The sequence below is a fragment of the Pongo abelii genome, chromosome 4 (assembly GCF_028885655.2).
Source record: "Pongo abelii isolate AG06213 chromosome 4, NHGRI_mPonAbe1-v2.0_pri, whole genome shotgun sequence".
Classification (NCBI taxonomy): Eukaryota; Metazoa; Chordata; class Mammalia; order Primates; family Hominidae; genus Pongo; species Pongo abelii.
The window spans coordinates 157,951,944-157,975,109 of record NC_071989.2 but is presented as its reverse complement, the minus strand read 5'-3'; the positions used below and the strand labels follow the sequence as shown (position 1 = coordinate 157,975,109).

Below are 23,166 nucleotides of genomic sequence, written 5' to 3'. Positions count from 1 at the left end.
CTAGTGACAGCCACTATTGACTGAGCATTTCTTATTTCTCAGACACTATGCAAGATGCCTACTATATATTATCTTATTAAATCTTCCCAACAGTCTTGGGAGAAAAGTAACAATTGTTAGTCCCATTTCACAGATAAGGAAAACAAGAATCAGAGCGGTCAAGTGACCTTCCCAAGGTCATCCAGCTGGTCATTAGAGGCATGGCTCAAACCTAGCCCTATCTGGATCTGGGCTTATAACCCCTAAGTCCTACGCTCTGCCACTAATCAGTGGGTGATTACTGGTCAGGTTATTTTTCCTGCTGTGGCCTCCAGCTACCTCAGAGGGTGATAAAGTTTGAGTGAGCCTGAAGTCTGTAAAACCTTAGGTGGGTTAAAATATGTAACCCCTATAGCAAAGTGGCCACGGTTATTCTGAGATTTTCCTTCTTTCCTCTTGAGCTAAGCACTGGCTCTTAAGAGTTAAGTGGTTTTATCTTTATTGGAAGGAAATGTGTTAAAGACAGACTCACTACAGTGTTGAGACAGTAGTGAGTAGCACAGTAAGGAGACTGCCCAGGACTTGAGGTCCTTGGTCCCTCTATAGAAGTATCAAGTGTTTGTAAAAGGTTTAGCACCCATGTGACAGAAAGAAGCCATCATCCTCTTAATTTCTCTTGGTTTTACTTAATATATAGAAGGGCAAACTAGTGGGCCTCTGAGTGCAAGATGAGGACTTCATTAGAATAAAGACATATTGCCTCCTGGATTTCTAACCCATAGCTCCAAGAGCCTCAGTGTCATAGAACATAGGTAAGGGACTTGATTTACTGAAAGACCCTACCCTACAACATCCTGTGGACATTAGAGCTCTGTGCTCCTGTCACTGAGTATCACTGTGAGCTTAAAATATGTCAGCTGCTCCATTTCTCTTTCCTTTTGTGTATTCAGAGCTCTGATTTTAAAACACTGAAATCTGGAAGATTCCAGTAGCTGCACTCTGTCTAAAGCATATGAGGAATGACTGTAGAATTTGCATGTCCTCTATAGCTTTTGTTCACATGTATGCAGGCAGGGATAATGTTATTGATTGTTCAACCTATTTGCCCTGCCCAGGGGTTGTCAGTAATGACCAATATGAATCAAGTTGGCACAAGTGTGATCAAATGATCAGGTCTTGTCTCTTTACACTGCACCACCAATGCTTCAGCACTGCCTCCCTTTGCCTTAAGGACTGGGAGTGCGATGCTGTGAACGGGATGGAAGCGGTTATTCACATGTGCTTTCATTTCTTCTTCTCTTCCTCAGAAGGGAAGGCAAAGACATCTATAAAACCTTTACAGCTGTGCAGACTTCTGTATCCCTCCATCCTCATTTCCACCCTTTGTAAAGTCATAAGGATGCTCTCCATTTCCCTCCTCCCTTCTACTTCTTCCCTCCCCATATCCCCTAAAATCATGCAGACAATAAAGGCTGGTATTTTGGGTGCCCTGGAGAATGAGGGCTACTTCCTAGTCTTCTCTTGGTGTCTCCTTGTGAAAAAAGCATTTCTTCCTCAGGTGGACAAGCTGGTATTTCCTTTGGAATGAAATCCTCATCCTCTTCCTAGGTTTTCTTCATTTCCCATTCCTGAAGCACAGAAAGACAAGACAAATCAATTTGCTGAATGGTCTAGTGTGACATGGATAAAGACATTTCATGGCACCTAGTTAGATGAAGATCTCCACTGGCCAGGTTGCATTGGGTTCTAACCCCCTCTCTCTCTTTCTGTGGCCCTGAGTAAGTCACTTCTCCATGCTGGTCTCTCTTGTCCCTTCATCCATTCTCAACATAGTTGCCTGAATGGTCTTTAAAAAATGTAATTTATATCCAAAACCCTTTGCTCAAAACCTTCCATCATGTCACAACAAGATCCATTATGTTAGAACAAGATCCATGGTTCCTCAGTGGCCTGAAAGGCTTTAGATGAAAGGCTGGTAAACAATAGTCTGTGGGCCAAGTCTGGCCTATTGCCCATTCTCATATAATCCATCAGCTCTTATTTCTAAATGTTTGAAAAAAAAAATCAAAAGAAGACGCCTATCTCATGACACATGAAAATGACATGAAATTCACATTTCAGTGCCTGTAAATAAGTTTTACTGGGCTAGTGCAGTGGCTCATGCCTGTAATCCCAGCACTTTGGGAGGCTGAGGTGGGCGGATCACGAGGTCAGGAGTTCAAGACCAACCTGACCAACACGGTGAAACCCCCGTCTCTACTAAAAATACAAAAAAAATTAGCCGAGTGTGGTGGTGTGCACCTGTAATCCCAGCTACACAGGAGGCTGAGGCAGGAGAATTGCTTGAACCCGGGAGGCAGAGGTTGCAGTGAGCCGAGATCATACCACTCACTGCACTCCAGCCTGGGTGACAGAGCGAGACTGTGTCAAAAAAAAGCTTTATTGGGACACAGCCATTTTCATCATCATTTACATATTGTCCATGGCTATTTTCATGTGACAATGGCAGAGTTGAGAGGTTGTGGAACAGATCATATGGTTCAGAAAGCCTAAACTATTTACTCTCTGGCCCTTTACAGAAAAAGTTTGCTGACTGCTGGTCTAGATGATCTGGCCCCTCACTGGTTACTTCTCTGATCTCATCTCCTAATGCTCACTCTTTGTTCCCTTCACTGGAATCACCTGCATCTTCTTGATGTTCCTCAAACATGCCAAGCTTTTTCCCACTTCAGGGACTTGACACTTGCTCTTCTCTCTGCCTGGATCATCCTTCCCTCAGCCCCCCACATGGGTCTCTCCCTCACACTCCATTCAGGTCTCTGCTTATGTGTCACCTTCTCGAAAGGGTCTTTGCTATCACTGTGCTTAAGCCCCTTTGGGAGGTTCATCTTCTCTGGCATCACATTCTTTATTTATGTGCGGTATTTAAAGTCTTGCCTTCCCAACTCTATGAGACCAGGGACTTTTTTGGGTTCCCTGTTATGTAACCAGAAACTACAACAAGACTGGCATATGGTAGGTCTTCAACAAATATTTGTTTAATGACTGACTAACTGTAGGAAAGAATAAAGACTCTTCCCTCTTAGGCTCTGAAAGTCAATTCCAACCTGAGGATGCAGCTCCAGCCTAGGCATAGAGCCATGCTTTTTTTGAGACAGGGTCTCACTTAGTGTCATCTAGGCTGGAGTGCAGTGGTGTGATCAGGGCTCACTGTAGCCTCACCCCTCCCACTGGGCTCAAGTGATCCTCCCACCTCAGCCTATGGAGTAGCTGGGACTATAGGCATGCGCCACCACACCTGGCTAATTTTTTTGTAGTTTTTGTAGACACAGGGTTTCGCCATGTTGCTCAGGCTGATCTCGAACTCCTGGGTTCAAGAGATCCTCCCACCTCAGCCACCCAAAGTGCTAGGATTACAGGTGTGAGCCACTGTGCCTGGCCAAGCCATGCATTTTAAAAGTCCGTGCGGGTGTGATCCTAGACAAAATGTTGCCGATTCCCAAAGCAGTGTTGATATGAAACTAATAAACAGCTGTTCTTTAAATGTATTCTAATATGATATGCAATTTCAGCTCATAAATGATCAGGCACTGCTTGCCTCTTCCCCCTTCATGGTTTCCACGTTCGCTCTCCCTCTTTGCTGCAGCTGCTCTGGCCGCCATCTGACCATCAGGCATGCTTGAGAGTTTTTGCACCTGCTGTCCCCTCTTGCTGGAACACTTCTGCTCTAGATCTTCTCATGATGTTCCTTTCCCATCATTTGGGTCACTGCTAGGAGAGGCCCTCTCTGACCACTGTGTATACTGCTCCAACCCTACTCCCAGTCTGTCCCTTTCTATATATATGTGTATATATATGTATATATTTGTAGATATATCACTTTCTGGAATTATCTTCTTACATTAACAGGGCACTTATGTATTATCTGTCTTCTTTCACTGGCTTGGAAGTTCCTTGAAAACCAGGACCTCGTCTGTCTTGTTCACTGGTTTATCTACCACTTAAACTTCAGTCTTCTCCGCTGTGAAGTGGGGCTAAGAATGCCCATTTTACTTGGTTATTGCAAAGATGGAATGAAGGAACATGTTCAGAGTGTTTAGTGAAGTGTCAAGCATTTAGCAGGTGCTTAATATGTGTTTCTTGAATGAATGAAATTGGAGTTTTCCACTACTTTAAACAGGATGTTCCCCCTTTTATTATGTTTCTAATTTGAACTATTTTTTTTATTTGACATATTGTGAAATGATTATCACAGTCAAGTTTAGTTAACACATCTCACCTCACCTAGTTATCATTTGTGTGTGTGTGTGTGTGTGTGTGGTGAGAATAGTAAAAAGTGACTTTTTAAAGCAAATTTCGAGTATGCAATATGGTATTGTTAACTGTAGCCATGATTCTGTACATTAGATCCCCAGAACTTAGTCTTCTTAAAACTGAAACTTTGTATCCTTTGACCAACATCTCCCCAATTCCCCCAGCCCTCAGCCTCTGGCAACCACCATTCCATTCTCCCCATTTTATTTTAAATTAATAAAGATTAATTTTATATTTTCATATTTAAAAAAGATATTTTTCCTTGAAAACTCATCAGTCTCCACATTTCTTAGCTTGGAATTTAGGTCCTTCTATATCAAACTGTCTTTCCAGTCTCATCTCCTACCAATTTTTCCGACATTCTGTGCTGCTGCCAGACAGGTCTAGAAAGGCTTCCTGAGCATCTCTGATGTGCCAGGCATTTGTTTTTCAGGTCCTGCTATGATTGGAATGTTTGTCCCTCCAAAACTGATGTTGAAATGTAATCCCTAATGTGGCAGTATTGAGAGGTGCAGCCTTTAAGAGGTGATTGGGTCATGAGGGCTCTGTCTTCATGAATATGGATTAATCCATTCATGGATTAAGGCATTAATGAGTTAATGCATTAATGGGTTATCATGGGAGTGGGACTGGTGGCTTTATAAAAAGAGGAAGAGAGACCTGAGCTAACATGTTCAGCCCCCTCACCCTATGATGCCCTGGGCCGCCTCCAGACTCTGCAGAGAGACCCCATCAGCAAGAAGTCCCTTGCCAGATATGGCCCATCATCCTGAGACTTCTCGGCCTCCCAAACTCTTAAGAAATACATTCTGTTTCTTTATAAATGATCCAGGTTCAGGTATTCTGTTATATGCAGCAAAAAATGGACCAGGACAGGTCCACACTTTATCTGCAATTCTGAAATCCAGAAAGCTGTGAAACCAAAATATTTCTCCATTGTTTTGGTATAGACTCATTTGGTGGCAAAACTTGACCTGACCTGATAAGAGTCTGTTTATAATCTTTATTCACTCCATGTGCTGTACATATTCCTATGTCTTGCTGTAGAATTATTAACATGTTTGCTTACATGGTACCACCTGAGGACAACGTATTGGGGTTTTCATCGTGTATTAGTGTAGGTACCATATTACCTTTATAAAATCCAAAAAGTTCTGAAACACAGCTGACCCCCAAGAGTCACACAGAAGGGACTGTGGACCAGCATCCTGGAGGGAGCCATGGACTTAGAATTGGAAGAGGTGGGTTTGCTTCTTTGCTTTTGCAGTGATACCTTGCATAGCCCTGGGCAAGTCCCATCGTCCTTGATTTTCAGTTACCTCATCAATGAAATGGAACCTGTCTTGTCTGAAAACACATTGTAGGCTCAGAAACCAGATGATTAAGCTTGTTAGAAATATGTGTTAACAAAGAGTGAATAGGTTCTGAATAAGATCTGAGGATTACCCCTTCTGAGGAAGGTTCATGAGTTTCATTGCATAAATGCATTGGCAATTCTCTACCTTTCTCACTAGTTGATTTTTTGGTTTTGGGTGAAGTTCCATAGAAAGGGGGCTACCAGATCTCTGATTTTGAGGAGCAGAACTATGGCTCTACCTTGGCTTTCTGTAGCACCCTTCCTTGGTTGGAGGCTACGATGGATGGGCTCCTCTTTCTCAGCTCAGAAACACAGTTGACAGGGAGAGGTTGCTCTGCAACGCTGTTCTGGGGTTTACTTGCAGTTTCCTGTTGATGGCAATAAATAATTATATAGGTGAGATCTGGTGATGGCTACCTACACACCCAGCCTGCCCTCAAAAGCCTGAGGATACTTTATTATTTTTATTTTTATTTTTGAGACAGAGTCTCTCTTTGTCACCCAGGCGGGAGCACAGTGGCACGAGCTTGGCTCACTGCAACCTCTGCCTCCTGGGTTCAAGCGATTCTCATACCTCAGCCTCTCGAGTAGCTGGGATTACAGGTGTGTACCACCGGGCCAGGCTAATTTTTGTATTTTTAGTAGAGATGGGGTTTCACCAAGTTGCCCAGGCTGGTCTCAAACTCCTGGGCTCAAGCAATCCACCCACCTTGGCCTCCCAAAGTGCTGGGATTACAGGTGTGAGCTACTGTGCCTGGCTGCATGAGGAACTTTAAAATAAAAGGCACCTGGCAAACATGACAGCATTGAACAAGGTGAGAGAAGATACTTGAGGACCTTCAGATAACGATGACGACAACTAAAATTACTGAACTTCACTACGTACAAAGCATTGTGTGAATTAGCTCCTTTAGCTTTTCAACAAGCCTATGAAGTAGGTACTATTATTAGTCATTCCATTTTATAGGTGAGGAAATGGGAAAGGTCAAATTACTGTGCAAGGTCACGTGGCTGGTGAGTGGGAGAACCAGGATTCCAATCCCATAGCCCTTTCTTTCTTTTCTTTTCTTTCTTTCTTTCTTTCTTTCTCTTTCTTTCTGTCTTTCTTTTCTTTTCTTTCTTTCTTTCTTTCTTTTCTCTCTTTCTTTCTTTTCTTTCTTTCCTTCTTTCTTCCTTCCTTCCTTCCTTTCTTTCTTTTTATTGTGAGACAGAGTCTTGCTCTCTTGCCAAGGCTGGAGGTCCACCTTCCAGGTTCAAGTGATTCTCTTGCTTCAGCCTCCGGAGTAGCTGGGACAGGCATGTGCCACCCCGCCCAGTTAATTTTTGCATTTTTAGTAGAGATGGGGTTTCACCATGTTGGCCAGGCTGGTTTCGAACTCCTGGCCTCAAGTGATCTGCCCATCTCAGCCTCCCAAAGTGCTGGGATTATAGCATGAGTTACCATGCCTGGCCCCACAGCCTGACTTTTAACCTCTCTCCCGTATTCCTTCTCATTTTTGAAATTACCTTTACCCCTTACATTTTTCCAGATAATTGTTTAGTATTAATATCTTACTAGATGTAGCTCCTTAAGGGTGACATCTTAACAGCCAAACTTGCAAGAAATTTAGAGAAAGCTTCTCTTTATCTCCAAAAAATGTTAAAAGGATCCAAAACCCAGGGAAAAGTGCTCTGGAATGGGAATATCAGGTCACGCTGGTGGGAGGAAGCAGCTGGGATGAATGAACCAGTGCTAGCTCCTCCACCAGCCCTCTGTGACTCTGGGAAGTTGTTTTCTCCTTGGCTGTCATGTTTTTCATCTATACAATGAGGTTGGAAACACCCCATAGAAAGGAAGTGTAGGGGTGTAAGACACAGCACTGGCTCAATCAGGTGTGGTGTGACCAGGAAATGTGACCTGGGACAACAATAATAATGACACATTGCCTCCTGACAAGTCATACTTAACAGACAAGTTATTTCATCTCTTTGAGTCTCAATTTCCTCACCCGAAAGCAGGCAAAACATTTATTCATTTGACAAATATTTCTTGTACTCCTACTATTTTTCTGTAAAGGGTCAGGAATGTAATGATAAACAAATGGATGTAGTCCAATTCTTAACAAAAATACAATCTAGTGGAGAAGACAGACATTGGACAAGCAAGGACACAAATATATATACACACAAATTGTGGTTAAGTGCTATGAGGAAGAATAATAGAGGGAGCTGTTGGTAATTCAGACCAACCAGGGTCAGTTTTGCTCTCCCAAGGGACATCTGGCAATTTCTGGAGATATTTTGGTTGTCACTGGAAGGGGGGTGCTACTGGCAACCAGTGAGTACAAGCTAGAGATGCTGCTTAACATCCTACTTGATATCCTTAGGTAGGACCTTAACATCCCTAACATCCTGCTGGTGGACAGAATAGTCCCTTATAAGAAAGAATTACTGGTCCAAAATGTCAGTAGTGTTGAGGTTGAGGAACCGTGGTGTAGATGAGGTCAGAGAAGTTCTCTCTGAGAGAGCCCCATTGGAGGTGAGCGTATCTTCCTCACAGAGTTGCTGGGAAAATTAGAGATAATGGATGCAGAGCCCTGAGGACAGGGCCTGGTACCTTGGAGATCTCAGGAGAGGGCATGTGAGACCATTGTATTTTTTGTAGAGACAGGGTTTTGCCATGTTGCCCTGGAGGGCTCTGGAGCAGGGCTCTGGAGTTAGACTTCCTGGGTTTGGAATCCTGTCTCCGACTTCACGGAGTGACCTTGAGCAAGTCATTCGACATCTCTGAACCTTAGTTTCCTCGTCTGTCAACCCCTAAACTACCTCATAGGACTGCCATGAAGATTGTGTGAGATAATACAGGTTAAGATGCCCATAGTAATGGATCACACATGTTTGTTATTCAATGTATGCTGGCTACTATTATCATCAATAACTCCAAGGCCATTTCTAAGATCACCTTTAGGGTAAAAAGTCAAATGGTCCTGCTGTTGTGGAGAAAATAACAGGCCAGAAACCAAGAGAAATTGCTCCAAGAGTCCTCTTCCTAGCTGTGCCACCCATGGCATGCCCTTCACCTCTTTGGACTTCAGTTTTCTTGTCTGTAAATGGGCATAACCCCTACCTCCAAAGAATGATCATGAAGGAGAGATCTGTAGTGGGTGGAGGGATATAGGAGTAGCTGCCCCTGGCATGGAAGGGCCTGGACTCACCCCACTCTTGGGCTTGCTGCTCATGGAGAGCCCCAGGGCTGGCCCTCCCGCCAGAGACTGCTGCAAGCGCTCCTTCACAGCCACCAGCTTCAGCTCCAGGTCAATCCGGCGCTCCTCCTTTGCCCGACACTGAGCTTCCAGGGTGGCCACGGCTTCTTCCAGAGCCTTTAATTTTGCTCCTGAATCAAGAGACATTGATAAGAAAAAGCTGAACCTGACCTGAAGCGTCAGGGAATCTGGCAGGGCCTCAGGCCTTTGTCTGCCCCTCCTGGAGGGCCTTTCCAGCCCCCAGTCTTGGGTAAGAGATGGACCCTGGGCTTGGGGTTCCAGCTCCATACTAGGATTCCAGCTCCATAATGAGATGAGGTCTCATTATGTTCTTTATATGTCTGGTACCTATTTCACCATCTCCTGGAAATAGCACTCTGAGTTTTCATTGGGAAACCACCTTCCCCCTCTCATTCTGTCTCTCTTCTTTTTTTTTTTTTTTTTTTTCCTTGAGACGGAGTCTCACTCTGTCACCCAGGCTGGAGTGCAGTGGGTGATCTCAGCTCACTGCAACCTCCGCCTCCTGGGATCAAGTGATCCTCCTGCCTCAGCCTCCCAAGAAGCTGGGACTACAGGCACATGCCAGCACACCCAGCTAATTTTTGTATTTTTAGTAGAGATGGGGTTTTGCCATGTTGGCCAGGCTAGTCTCAAATTGCTGACCTCAAGTAATCCACCAGCCTTGGCCTCCCAAAGTGCTGGGATTACAGGCAGGAGCCACTGCACCTGCCCCCCTACCCCCATTCTCTCTAGTTTGAGTGGGGCTGACTCTACTTCTAGTTCAAGGGTTTGGCACATAACTTAGGTCTGCCCCATAATCACAACTCATCTTCTGGTGACAGTGATTGGATTAGGGATGAAAGTGGGACCAATCAGAGTGAATCCAGAGGGTTTTGTGGTGGTCATTGGGAGGAGAAGCGCTCTCTGCTTGGGTTGGCTGGGAGGGCTGTCACTGTGCAGCCATTGTGGCATCACAAGGGAAGAATGAAACCAAAGGAGAGAAGGGTAGAAGCATGAGTGTGAGAAATAAGCTTCCTGGTGACATCATTTAAGTCCCTGGACCCCACTACACCAGATCGCTCAATTTTCCAATTACATCTTCTTTCATTTCTCTGCCAGTTTAGCTTTGGTTTCTGTTACTTGTAAACAAGTGTCATAGCAGGGCTTTACAGACACCAGAGTTTTCAGTAGGATTTGCTGCTTATTCAATTTTTTTTTTTTCTTGAGACGGAGTCTCTCTCTGTCGCCCACGTGGGAGTGCAGTGGTGTGATCTCGGCTCACTGCAAGCTCTGCCTCCCGGGTTTACACCATTCTCCTGCCTCAGCCTCCCGAGTAGCTGGGACTACAGGCACCCGCCACCACACACAGCTAATTTTTTGTATTTTTAATAGAGACGGGGTTTCACCGTGTTAGCCAGGATGGTCTCGGTCTCCTGACCTTGTGATCCACCCACCTCAGCCTCCCAAAGTGCTGGGATTACAGGCGTGAGCCACCGCACCTGGCCTCAATTTAAATTTATTTTTAAATTTTCTTAAAAATTTTTTAAAAAATTTTCTTTCTTTAAGAAAAATAGAGATGAGGTCTCATTATGTTGCTCAGGCTGGTGTTGAACTCCTGCACTCAAACAGTCCTCCTGCCTCAGCCTCCCAAAGTGCTAGGCTTACAGGCATGAACCACGGCACCCAGCCCACTTTTTCGATTTAATCTAACAAACCTATATTAGTACCTTTCTCATACCAAGTGCTGTGTTGGGTCTTACCAGGTTTAAAAATCAGTTCCATTCTTTGCCCTGATGGAGGCTGGGCTGGAAGGTTTTCCAGTAATGTTGAATTCTTTATATTCATCATTCACCATGTATTTAATGCATGCTTACCATGTATCAGGCATTGTCCTCGGCCCTAGATATATCAGTGAACAAAACAGGCAAAGATCCTTGCCCTTATGGTGCTTATATTTGTGTGTCTGTGGCAAACAATAAATAATAAATATAATAAATAATCTGATATGTTACAAAGTGATAGTGCCATAGGGGAAAAAAATGAGCAGGACAAGGAGAGTCAGCTTGCTCCAAATCCTGGTTCTGACTCTCAGAAAATTCTTTATATGGGAACAAAACGGCCTTCCTGTGCCTTCCTCCTGTTGATTCTGGTTCTTGGCCACACAGAACAAGTCTTCTCCTTTAAACCAGAAGTTCTTAATCTGAGGTTCATGGAGTCTTAGGCAATCTATGGATAGGCTCCAAAGGCAGCCACATGAGCTCCTGAACTTTTTTTTGCAGCATTGTGAACTGTGGTGTTTCTTCTTAGGAAAGGGTCCATAGGTCCACCAGATTCTCATAGGGCTACATGTTTGTGGACATGTTCTATAGAAACAGGACTTCTGCTCCTTCTGGCATGTGAAGAAACCTTAGGCTTAAAGTGTGTCAAACTGCAGTTAGAATGCGAAGGAAACACAGCAGAAAATAGGGTGTGGAGAAGCCCAGAGCAGGCAGGGCCTGCTGAGGTCCCTGGGTTTCAGAAGAGGATCCTGGGAAAGTGTCATGTCCATTATTCCCTGCACTAGGACCAATGTCTCACATATATCTGTGAATGAATGAAGGTGGGGTTCAAAATGACATCTCTTATTTCCTTGATTCTAAGGCACACTTCCGTGCTTCATATTTCTAAAATCAGGTTGCTTCTTACTACATTAAGTGTATACATTATTGTGATGCTTTTTCATCCCTCCAAAACAAGTTATTAAATTGATGGCATTTTCTTTAACTGGGAGGAATGATGATGATAATGATGAAGAGGAGAAGAAGAGGAGGAAGAGAAGGAGGAGGGGAGGAGAAGCCCACTTCTCTTGGGGAGGAATGATGATGATAATGATGAAGAGGAGAAGAAGAGGAGGAGGAGAAGGAGGAGGGGAGGAGAAGCCCACTTCTCTTGGGTAGGAAACCAGGTGACTTGTGCAAGAGACCTCCCTTTACTGTGTCCAAGGATGAGCCGGCCACCCATAGGTTCTCAGGACCACACCCACATAGGTACCTGGGTTGCTCCGAATGGCTTCCTTCAGTTCCCTCTTCTCCTGTCTCAGTGCTGTCAGCACTGTCCGAATCGTCTCTTTCTCTTTCTCCAGCTTCTCTTTTTCTACCAAGTACCTCCGGGCGTCCTCCTCGGCTCGGTTCTTGCCATACTTGTATTGATTGGCACCTGCAAAGATGTGGGGAAGGGAAAAGCCCTCAGTACTGACCTCTGGCAAAGGTACTTGGGTGGTGTCAGCTTCTCTTTCCGCCCCAACTTCTCCATCTATAAAATGGAAATATTTAGACCTAGTCCCTTAGATATATTTAGTGTGAATCCTCTAAGGAAATAAGAAGCAAAAGGGAGGCCACAGGGCACAGGGACTAGGAGCAAGGCCTTGGAACAGACAGTCTGAGATTTGGGCATTTTTGACCTTCCTGGTTGTGTGCCATTAGGCAAAAGTGACTGGTAGTGTTTTTCTGTGCCTTTCCCCCTTGACCTTAGTTTCCTTATTTGTAAATAAGCATATGGATACAATTTACCTCATAAAGAGTTGTGATAAGGGTTAAATGAGATGATTAATGAAAAGCATTTAGTATAGTACCTGGCAAATAGTAAGGGTTAGATAATAATGATAATATTATTAAAAAACAAATTTGTGATGTAGAACATACTTTGGTTTTAAAAGAGCGTGTTTTATAGTCAGTTTTCAGGTATCTATAAGTCAAGGAGACCGTTCCATATAACTCAGATCTCCAGAGATTCTAGACTTTGGACTACAGTCAGGCATTGTCCATTTTATTACTGGGGAAGGGGTTGGGGGACGGAGGGACCTGGTGGTCTACTGCAGGTTCAACACTATGATGGACAATAAAAACAAATAATTATGGCAAAAATTATTTATTATTTACTACACACAAGGCACTATATGCTGAGCCATTCACTTGCATTCCCACTTGGTCATCATGAAACTTATTTTATTTATTTTGAGACGGAGTCTTGCTCTGTCACCCAGGCTGGAGTGCAGTGGCGTGATCTCAGCTCACTGCAACCTCCACCTCTGGGGTTCAAGCGATTCTCGTGCCTCAGCCTCCCGAGTAGAGTAGCTGGGACTACAGGTGTGCACCACCATGCCCGGCTAATTTTTGTATTTTTAGTAGAGATGGGGTTTCGCTATGTTGGTCAGGCTGTTCTCGAACTCCTGACCTCAAGTGATCAGCCTGCCTCAGCCTCCCAAAGTTCTGGGATTACAAGAGTGAGCCGCTGCGCCCAGCCCACAAAACTTACTATAATTAATTTTCTTTTATTGTTGAGGAAACTGAGGCACACAGAGGTTAGGTCCCACTGCTAATGGTGGCAGAGCCGAGCTTAAACCCATGTCTCCATGTCTCTCTGACTCCAGGGTCCATGCTGTGCAATACTGCTGTAGCTGGGCCAAGGCCATAGTTCAACCTCTTAGGGAAAGTTTTACTTTTTTTTTTTTGTGCGCTATACAGAGGGGCACACAGCTTTATATAAGTCGGTGCAGAATAATTCCTGCAGTTTATGGATAATTGGGGGTCTTGTGTAGCCAGCTGCTGCAGGGATTGCAGTGGTCACCCAGTGACCCATGCAAAAATCTGTTCCTGACACAACTACATGCAGTTCAAGCCTGATCATAAATACAGCATGGAGGGCCTTCTGGCTTTCATTGTTACTGATGAGAAGTCAGCTGTTAATGTTACTGGGGTTCTCTTATACATGATGACCTGATTTTCTCTTCTGCCTTCAAGATTTTTTCCTTGTCTTTGGTATCAGCATTTTTACTATGATGTGTCTTTTGTAGATCTCCTTGCCTTTATCTTACTTGGATTTCACTGAGCTTCGTGGATGTATAGATTAATGTTTTTCAATAAATTTGGCAAGTTTCAGCCATTATTTGAATATTTTTTATGCTCATCTGTCTCTCTCTCTCTTCTCCTTCTAGTACTCCCTGTACATATATGTTTGTGCACTTAATGGTGTTCCACAATCCTCTGAGGCTCTGTCATTTTTCTTCATTCTTTTTTTCTCTTTGCTCTTGGTTTGCATAATCTCTATTTTTCTATCATCAAGTTCACTGATTCTTCTACCAGGCCAAATTTACTGTTGTGCCCATTGAGTGAGTTTTTCCTTTCAGTTATTGTACTTTTCAGCCTCATGATTTTTATTTGGTTCTTATCAATATATTATCAATAATATATTCCATATGACTATACTATATAGTATAATATAGTAAGCATATAGCTATATTCCATATAACTGTAGTGTAGTTCCATATACATATACTGTAGTGTACAGTATAGTGTAGTGTAGTACTCAGCATAGTCTATTTCCTCCTGCAGTATAAAGCCAATTTCTCCAGAACAATGGGAAATACATTTCTGTTGTTTATAAGTTACCCAGCTTATGGAATTTTGTTATAGCAGGAGGAATGGGCTATTATCAATAATATATTGATAGAGACTACCAATAATATAGGCTATCAATAATATAGACTATCTGTTAATACACCATCATCTTCTGTTCCTTTATTTCTTTAAGCATGGTTTCCTTAAGTTCTTTAAATATATTTATAATGGCTGCTTTGAAATCTTTGTTAAATTCTACATTTGGGCCCCTCTCAGGCAGTTTCTGTTGCTTGATTTTTTTCCTTCTGTATGGGTCACATTTTCTTGCTTCTTCACGTGTCTCATAATTTTTTGTTGAAAACTGGTCATTTTAGAGAATATATTGTAGTATCTTTTGATATGCATCCCCCCAACCGGGTTGTTATTTTCTTATTTGTTTAGTGACTTGTCTGAACTATTTTAGTGTAGTCCACTTCCTCTTGAAGTATGAAGCCACTGATGTTGCTCCTCAGAGGCCATAGCCTTGGCATGTGTACAGTCACTCTGGGGTGACAGCGTATTAGCAGGGATTTCTGACTCTTTTCCTAATCTCCTGTTAAGCAGTCGGTCTCTGTTGCTGTTACACCCAGCTCTACTAATTGTCAGGTGTTTGCTCTATCGATTTTGACAATGCATCAATTACTCCACAGCCTGATCCAATTAAATTCAGCCCCTTTACAGGATAGTTCTGGAGGCCCATCTTTGAGATTTGTTCTAACCCTAGGAGGGCTCTTTTTATTTAAAAAAATTTCTTTTTAAATATATATATATATATATATATATATATATATGTATTTTTTTTTTTTTTTTGGGACAGGGTCTCACTCTGTTGCCCAGGCTGGAGTGCAGTGGCACCATCATGGCTCACTGCAACCTCTGCCTCTTGGGTCCAAGCGATTCTTGTGCCTCAGCCTCTGAGTAGCTGGGATTACAGGTGCCCACCACCACGCCTGGCTAATTTTTGTATTTTTAGTAGAGACAGCATTTTGCCATGTTGGCTAGGCTTGTCTTGAACTCCTGACCTCAAGTGATCCACCTGCCTCAGCCTCCCAAAGTGTTGGGATGACAAGGGTGAGCCATCACGCCCGGCTGAGGGCAATTTTAGCTGTCTCTTTCTGTGGTTCTCTCTGATAAACTAGCCTATGGTTTAGTTTATTGTTCTCATAACCACCAAATCTCCATTGTTTTTGAGAGCACCCTTTGGTTTACACTTTCCCACACTCTGTTTCAACTAAAGTCAGTTCTTTCGAGGAAGAGCTTTGGAATTCTCTGTTCTTATGGCGTGCCTTTCCCCACTCGGCAAAATCTCTGAGTCACTGCTCTGGATCCAGGGGTGGGAACAATGGCCTGTGCTGTGGTTTGAATGTTCATCCCCTCTAAAACTCATGTTGAAATTTAATTGCAATTATAACAGTATGAAAAGATGGGACTTTGAGAGGTCATTTAGGCCATGAGGGCTTTGCCTTCATGGGTGGGATTAATGCCATTAAAAGAGAGCAAATTCAACCCCCCTTTGCCTCTTTACCCTTCCATTTTCTGCCATGTGATGATGCAGCAAGAAGGCCCTTGCTAGATGTCAACACCTTGATCTTGGATTTTCCAGCCTCCAAACTAGGAGCTAATAATTTCTGTTCATTATAAATTACTCAGTCTCTGTTATTCTGTTATAGCAGCACAAAACAAATTAAGAGCCTGTTTCTCTTGGAGTGACATTCCTGTTATAAGCAGGGTGCTGGGTGGGGGCAGCAACCTCTGGTCTACTCTGCTTGCCTCTCCCAGCATGGAACCTCTGCCTTACAAGTGAGCTAGGATGAGGGCAATCAGGGCCCCAGTATTCTTGGCTTACCCTACCTGGGGCAAAGCCTTTGCTCTATCATCTGGGTAGAGGAAGGGAGCTTCCTACCTCTTGGCTGCAATCACCTGGAATTTAGCCTCTGCAGCATGGAGCTGGGTATGACAAAAAATACTGGCAGCCTGCCCTTCTTGGGGAGATACTGTAGCCCTTGACTGGCAGCTGGGGGAAGAAGGAGCCCTGTTTTCTTGTCCAGACGTGCCTGGAGTGAAGATTCTTTCAAACTGAGTTGGGGAATAAAGGGGTAGGTTGCGGCTCAAATGCCACAAACTCTCACTGTTCTTACTAAGATGTAGCAAATTTTCTAGAGTAAATGTTTCTTCATTTGCCCTTAGGAAAATTTCCAGACTTTAAATAATTGTTTGTTTTAATAAATTTCACGAGCTACAGCTGTTTTGCTAGGGAGTGGGTCCATGCAGCTTCTCACACCACCATTTTTCTCAGCAATCTACTTGGCCTCCATGATTCTTGCTTCCTGATATTCATGCCCTTTTATAGTCCCCTCCCACACTAAACAGTGCTGACCTGTGTAACCATTAGGATATTGCAGAATGACAGAGTGTAACTTCTAACCATAGGTCATAAAAGACCTTGCAGCATCAGCCTTGCTGTTCCTTCTTGGGTTGCTTGCTCTCGGGGAAGCCAGCTGTCACATCACAAGGACAAGCAACTCTATGAAGAAATCCCCATGGCAAAGAACTGAGGCCTCCTTCCAACAACCAGCACAAACTTGCCAGGCATGCAGTGAGCCGTCTTAGCAGTGGATCCTTCAGCCTGTCAAGCCTTTAGGTGACTTCAGATGACCGGCCAACATCTTGAGATCTCATGAGAGACCCCAAGCCAGAACTACCTATCCAAGCCATTTGGGGATTCTTGACCCACAGAAACCGTGTGACATAACACATGTTCCTGCTTATTGTTTAGAGGAGCTAAATTTTGGGTAATTTCTTATGTAGCAATAGGCAATTAATACATGATCATGGGCAAAATCCTTTGGCTATAGACTAGATGTTTACATCCCCCAGAATTCATATGTTGAAACCTAATCCCCTTTGTGATGGCAGTTGGAGGTGGGGCCTTTGGTAGGTGATTAGGTCATGAGGGTAGAGCCCTCATGGGTGGGATTAGTGCCCTTAGGAAAGAGACCCCAGGGAGCAAAAAGATGGTCATCACCAGGAAACAGGCCCTCACCAGACACCAAATCGGCTGCCACCTTGATCTCAGACTTACCAGCCTCCAGAACAATGAGAAATAAATTTCTGTTATTTATAAGTTAACCAGCTTATGGGATTTTGTTATAGCAGGAGAAATGGACTAAGATATCTTCCCTTTTATTTTCTTCAGTTTCTTCATCTAAAAAACAACCTTGTTGGAATTCATCCGTAGTTTTCCACTGTGGTTTCCCACTGCCCTTCAAGGAACCTTATGACCCCACGATGGCTAACAGGAAAAGTGGAGGCCAAGTGGGCCTCAACCAGAGTAGCTCCACTTTTATTTTTCTTTTATAAACTGGGTTTTCATATAAGATTTAATTTGAAGAAAGGGTCTGCTTTTTTGTGTGTGTTTGTTAGTTTTTTGTTGTTGTCGCTGACATTCGGTGATTTCTTTAATCTTACATCCTTTTTTCAGTTTAGATTCCCATTTTAAAATGGGCATTTCACAAGGCCCCGCATTTCCAGTGCCTCTGAGAGTAGAGTGCAAAGTTACACAACAACCTTCTGATTGTTCAGAGAGGAAACTCAGGCCCAAAGAGTGGAAAGGACTTTTCCCAGAGGTACACAGTAATTCAGTAGTCAAGGGAGGAATGAGGAATGGAATACAGATTTCCTGACCCTCAGAAGGGATGATCTATACAAATGAAATGGAGTTATAATATAGAAAAGTATCTTTAAAAATAGGTATTAAAAAATAAAAGTAAGTTTTCAAAAAGCACAGAACAGAACTTGACTCTGTTGAGATGCAGGGGGAAGCAATGTAAAGGAACAGAGAAAAAACTTTTGGAACATGCTGTCCCACAGGAAGCTGGCTTGTTCATAAAGATAAATCACACAGGAGCACAGATTACTGTTGGAAGTAAAACAGAATTCACAACAGAGTTGCCTGGCATACTTAGTCATTATTGTGCAGTGTGGCAATCAGGCAATTCACTGAGCTCCTGTGGGGTGCTAGGCAGAGCTAGGGTGGGACACCAAGGTGAGCTGTGGCTTTCACGGCAGCTGGCTCCAGGGTATTTGGATGGGTTCCGTTCTCCACTTACTACCCCAGCTCAGAAATCACACATTGTTAGCCTCTGAAACAGATACAGCTTGTCAACAATCTCTCTCTCTCTCTCTATTTGGCCTCATTTGGTGCTAAATTAAAAAAAAATAGTTGCTGATATTAAAAAATAAGTAGATTTCACCTAAATTCTAGATTTCTGGCCTCTTTTAAGTAATTGGCAAATCTGGTGTTAGGGGCCTGGTACTGCTGCATAGGGATCATCTGCTGGAGCTGAGCAGCAGCCTCCCCTATAGTTGGGACCTGAGAAAACTGGGTACCAGTTTCCTACAGTACCTCCCCACCCCCCAACTCCCTGTCATTTTCCCTTGGAGGCCACATGCTAGCTGCCCTTTATCATTGTGCTTGCTCTGTGATTTTTCTAACGGTAGAGTATTTTCTTGCATCTCACTTTGCTCATTTATTTACCCACCAGGGAAACTGATTTTGAGATCCCTCCTATAGACTGCTTCCTTTCCTTCCTCCCTAGTCAGCAGGGGAGGCCCACACACAACTCACTGGAGGCATGGCGTTTGACTTTGACCTGCGGGTCCACGCGATGGGACTTCTCACTGCAGGAGGAGGCGTGACGCTTCACCTGGGCCCCTGTAGGGCGCTCGGGCTCCTCATCCTGGTGGGAGATGGAGGAAGACAGTCAAGTTCAGGCAGGCGCAGACTCATCAATGCAGGGTGTACTGCGGTCTTTGCTCAGTATGGAGTCTTCTTGCTCTGAGATCTTGGTCTTACATTTTTAGACTTGCATAGCACTCAAAAATCATAAAGCACTTTTGCTAGCAGTATATCATTTGAACCTCATACCTTTCTGCTGGGGGGGCAGCAGAAGGCAACCCTAAACTGCAGCACCTGCTGAGAGGAAAATTAGAAAGTCTCAAAAGACTGTGGGTGGCTATATTTGATTTATCATAGATATTTTTGTCTTTAGAACATTTGGAAGTATCCTGATTTTCTGAATTGCTTCAAAAAGAAAACAGTCTTCCCTCAAGAAGAAAAGTCCTGGATGAGATGAGCCAGTGATAGAAGTGACATAACTTAATAGATTAACTATACATTTGTGCATGAAGAATATTAAGAATACTAAAAATCCAGTGAAAGCTTAGGAAACCATGAGTTAAATATGATAATAATATAATATAATAATGATGTTGTCAACAACAGTACTATCTACTCCTCTGTATAGGACCTTCCAATGTCTAGGCACTGTGCTAATTTCTTTTTTTGAGTGCAGTGGTGTGATCATGGCTCACTGCAGCCTCAACCTCTTGGACTCAAGTGATCCTCCCACCTCAGCCTCCCAAGTAGCTGGGACAACAGATGTGCACCACCATGCCCAGCTAATTTTTGTAGAGACAGGGTTTTGCCATGTTGGCCAGGCTGGTCTCAAACTCCTGGGCTTAAGTGATCCACCCACCTCAGCTTCCTATAAGTGCTAGGATTATAGGTATGAGCCACTGCGCCCAGCCTAAACGTTTTTTTTTTTTTTTTTTTTTTGAGACAGGGTCTCGCTCTGTTGCCCAGGCTGGAGTTCAGTGGCATGATCTTGGCTCACTTCCACCTCCTGGGTTCAAGTGATCCTCCTGCCTCAGCCTCTCGAGTAGCTGGGACCACAGGCACATGCCACTATGCCTGGATAATTTTTGTAGTTTTTAAGTAGAGATGAAGTTTCACCATGTTGGCCAGGCTGGACTTGAGCTCCTGGCCTCAAGTGATCCACCCACCTCAGCCTCCCAAAGTACTGGGATTATAGGCATGAGCCACGGCACCCAGACCCCGCCTAAACTTTTTTACATAAAGTATTATTTAATTCTTGCAGTCATCCAAGAAGGTAGGTTTTATCATATCCTTTTGGAGTCAGGAAGTGAAGACCAGCAGCCCTGAGTCTGACTCAAACTTCACATCCTTAAGTGCTAAGCTGTCTTGCCACTAAACTCTGCAACTGAGAAAAACCTCAAGCTGCATCCACAGGTTTATCTGAGTCTGAAGAAAGACCATATGAACAGAAGGATGACTGGAGAAATTTCTAGAAAAAGGAGTCCTAGAGGTGAAAACTCAGTGTGTCATGCAACACTGTCCAAGGCAGAGGTCCTGTCTGCAGACACATCTGTTGTCCTCTGCAGCTTAATTGCCTCTCTCTCCTGCTAACTGTGAGGCCTGACCCACCCACCAGCATCTGATTGGAATGTGGCTCTTGTCTCGCTTTCTGAGGGAGGAGACAGCACAGGGCATGCTGCCAGGAGCATTCCAGGTCATGTGATGGCTACACAGGCCTCACTGTAAATTAGTAAGCAGGTATCTCCCTGGCTTAGCAAGCAAAACATGGAGACTGGCCTGGGAGCTGAAGCTCCCAGATCATGAAGTCACTGGGTGAAGGCTTGCAGGGTGGCCCCAGAGTCAGCACCTGCCCCAGACACCACGGAATCAGCAGGATAAGTTCACAGAGTGGTAAACAGGAGGAGGGCCCCAGCATCTTGCTCAAACTGGAGACAATGCCTCACCTTTTGGTAGTGTTTGGGAGTCTACAGAGCCCTTTCTTCCTCCCAACCTGGGTCTCTTTCCACCGCACCACCCAGCCTCCTGTGCCAGGGATTCCTCATCCTGAGCCACGCTCTATGATAAGAAGGGGCTCCCCTTCTAGCTACTGCTGCTTAAATGAAAATGATCTTTCTGAGGCAGAAGGTAAAGGGAGCAGAAAGAGGGAGAGCTAATAAGTGGCCTTTGCCACGTTCCTGGGCAGCCCCAAGGGACTGTACCTGCATCTTTTCGTAAGGAACATCATCATAGACTCGGGGCTCAGGCCACTGATTCTGGCAGGATCTTGCATATCTAGAAAATAAAAGGTATGATGACAATGACAATGACAATGATGCTTTGCAGCTTACAGTGCATTCCTGTCCTCACTCTCATTGATTCTGGCAGAAACTCTTAAGGCAGATCAGAAGATTGGTAAAAGCAAGATGGCAGGCAGCATTGTGTCATGGGCTGTGTTAGGGCATCATAGACAGGACCAATGTGATTCTTCACTTCCTGACTCCAGGTAATTCATCACCACCATTCTATGAGTCAGAAAACAGAGATCTGAGATGGCAAGCAACCAGTGCAAGCTTCCACTGCTGGTGGTGACTGAGCTGGGACTTGAACTTCGCTCTTCTAGTACCGAATGCCATATACTAGCCATGTGCCCATGCTCCAGTGTGTGAAAGCTTAAAGTCCCATGACATGAGGGCAGAGCCCAGGCCACTACTCCAAGGCTTCTCTATTTTTGCTCCTTCCATCCACAGCTTGCCTCTGACTCTGGGCTACCTCCTTCAGCCAGCTCCCCACTCTTTGCTGGAAGAGGAAGACACCCATTCCAGCTTACCAAGGAAGCAGAGCTTTCCTTAGCTCCTCCCTTCCCTCCCAGTGCCCAGGGCTGGACTCAGCCTCAGAGAGGGATGGAGACAGGAAAGGTCCTGGGCAGGTGTGGCCGGTGCAGCTGACACTTACAGGAATGAGTTGCGCCCAGCACTGACGATGCTAGTTAAGGTCTCCACATCCACGTAGTCATAGTGCAGTGCCTCCGGAGTGACTCTGGAGCCCATCTCCACCAGCAGCAGCCCGAGCCAGCGACCCATGTCCTCTGAACAGCTTGCCTGAAGGACAGGAGGCAAAGGTGGAGTTCATTTTCCTACTGTCAGGGCTCCTGGAGACCTGTTGACTTCAGCCAAACCCAGAAATATTTGTAAGTACTGACTACGTACCCGATACTCAGGGGTCAAAGAGGAATAAGATTATAGCACACATCCAGAAATCCAAGAGGCTCCCTTCTTCCATCTATTCAGGTTTCCATTCAAATGTCACCTCCTCAGGGAGGCCCTCCCTGATGACCTCTCTAAGACAGAGGCCTCCCTGCCCTCACTTTCCATTCTCAGAGCCTTCCCCAACCATTAGAATATAAAACCAACATTTGGGTGTTCTCTGAATTTTTAAAAAAATATTTACTTTTTATTAGAAGAGGCCATTTCTCATACAACTCAATCAAAATTGTTTCTTGTGTTATAATTGCCAAATAATTACAATACTGTGTATAGGAAAATGGAAAATCTCCAAGAAGTTGCCAGTCAGCTAAACACGGACGTATGTTAATTCTCATTTAAAGAGCATCTTATAAAATTAAATTAGCACACAAATGCTAAACTTGAACACATAAAGCACACTTTTTGCTGGAAAGCTTCGTGTATAAGACAAATAAGAGACCTAGCTCAAACTACCAAAAATAAAAGTGAGTTACGGAGGCGATATTTTTTGAAATTTAAGAACTGAGAGAGGCAGTGGGTCTTGGGCAGAAAACAAGACCAAGAGGTCAGATTCTAGGACAAGACCAAGAGACCACTGGCCCTCTGTGGACCCCTGGATAAAGCACGTGGCTGTCCTGGCCTCAGTTTCCTTATCTGTAATGGCAGAAGGTAGTTTCCTGTTTTCCTCTAGTGTTGACATTTTAAATTCTAAATCGCCAAAGGGTTGCCATGTGGAAGAGAGAGTCCACGTATTCTGCATGACCTCAGAGAGGAGGCTAGTGCCCGTGAGTAAGAAGGACAGTGAATCGGTGAAATGAAATCACACTTCATTCACTCATTTGTTCAAAAAATATTTCTAGAGCCCATAGTATTCTAGTGCTGGACATCATGCTGAGTTCTGGAAAAACAGAAGTATGCAGAATAGGCCTAATTATTGCCTTCCTGGAGCTTAAAGATTTCA

At 44.1% G+C, this 23,166-nt stretch overlaps 1 protein-coding gene across 2 annotated transcripts in view; it reads right to left on the bottom strand.

The window, feature by feature from the left end:
• Positions 1–461: 461 nt before the first annotated feature.
• AFAP1L1 (actin filament associated protein 1 like 1) overlaps positions 462–23,166 on the bottom strand; it is a 68,292-nt gene continuing 45,587 nt past the window's right edge. For both annotated transcript variants that reach the window (XM_024246944.3, XM_063724315.1), the window contains 7 exons: positions 21,916–22,061; positions 21,183–21,255; positions 18,934–19,045; positions 11,923–12,087; positions 8,845–9,023; positions 5,890–6,018; positions 462–1,607 (listed from right to left, as the gene is read on the bottom strand). In XM_024246944.3, coding sequence (XP_024102712.3) covers positions 1,584–1,607; positions 5,890–6,018; positions 8,845–9,023; positions 11,923–12,087; positions 18,934–19,045; positions 21,183–21,255; positions 21,916–22,061 — 828 coding nt within the window. In that variant the 3' untranslated portion in view covers positions 462–1,583. The remainder of the gene's footprint in view (positions 1,608–5,889; positions 6,019–8,844; positions 9,024–11,922; positions 12,088–18,933; positions 19,046–21,182; positions 21,256–21,915; positions 22,062–23,166) is intronic.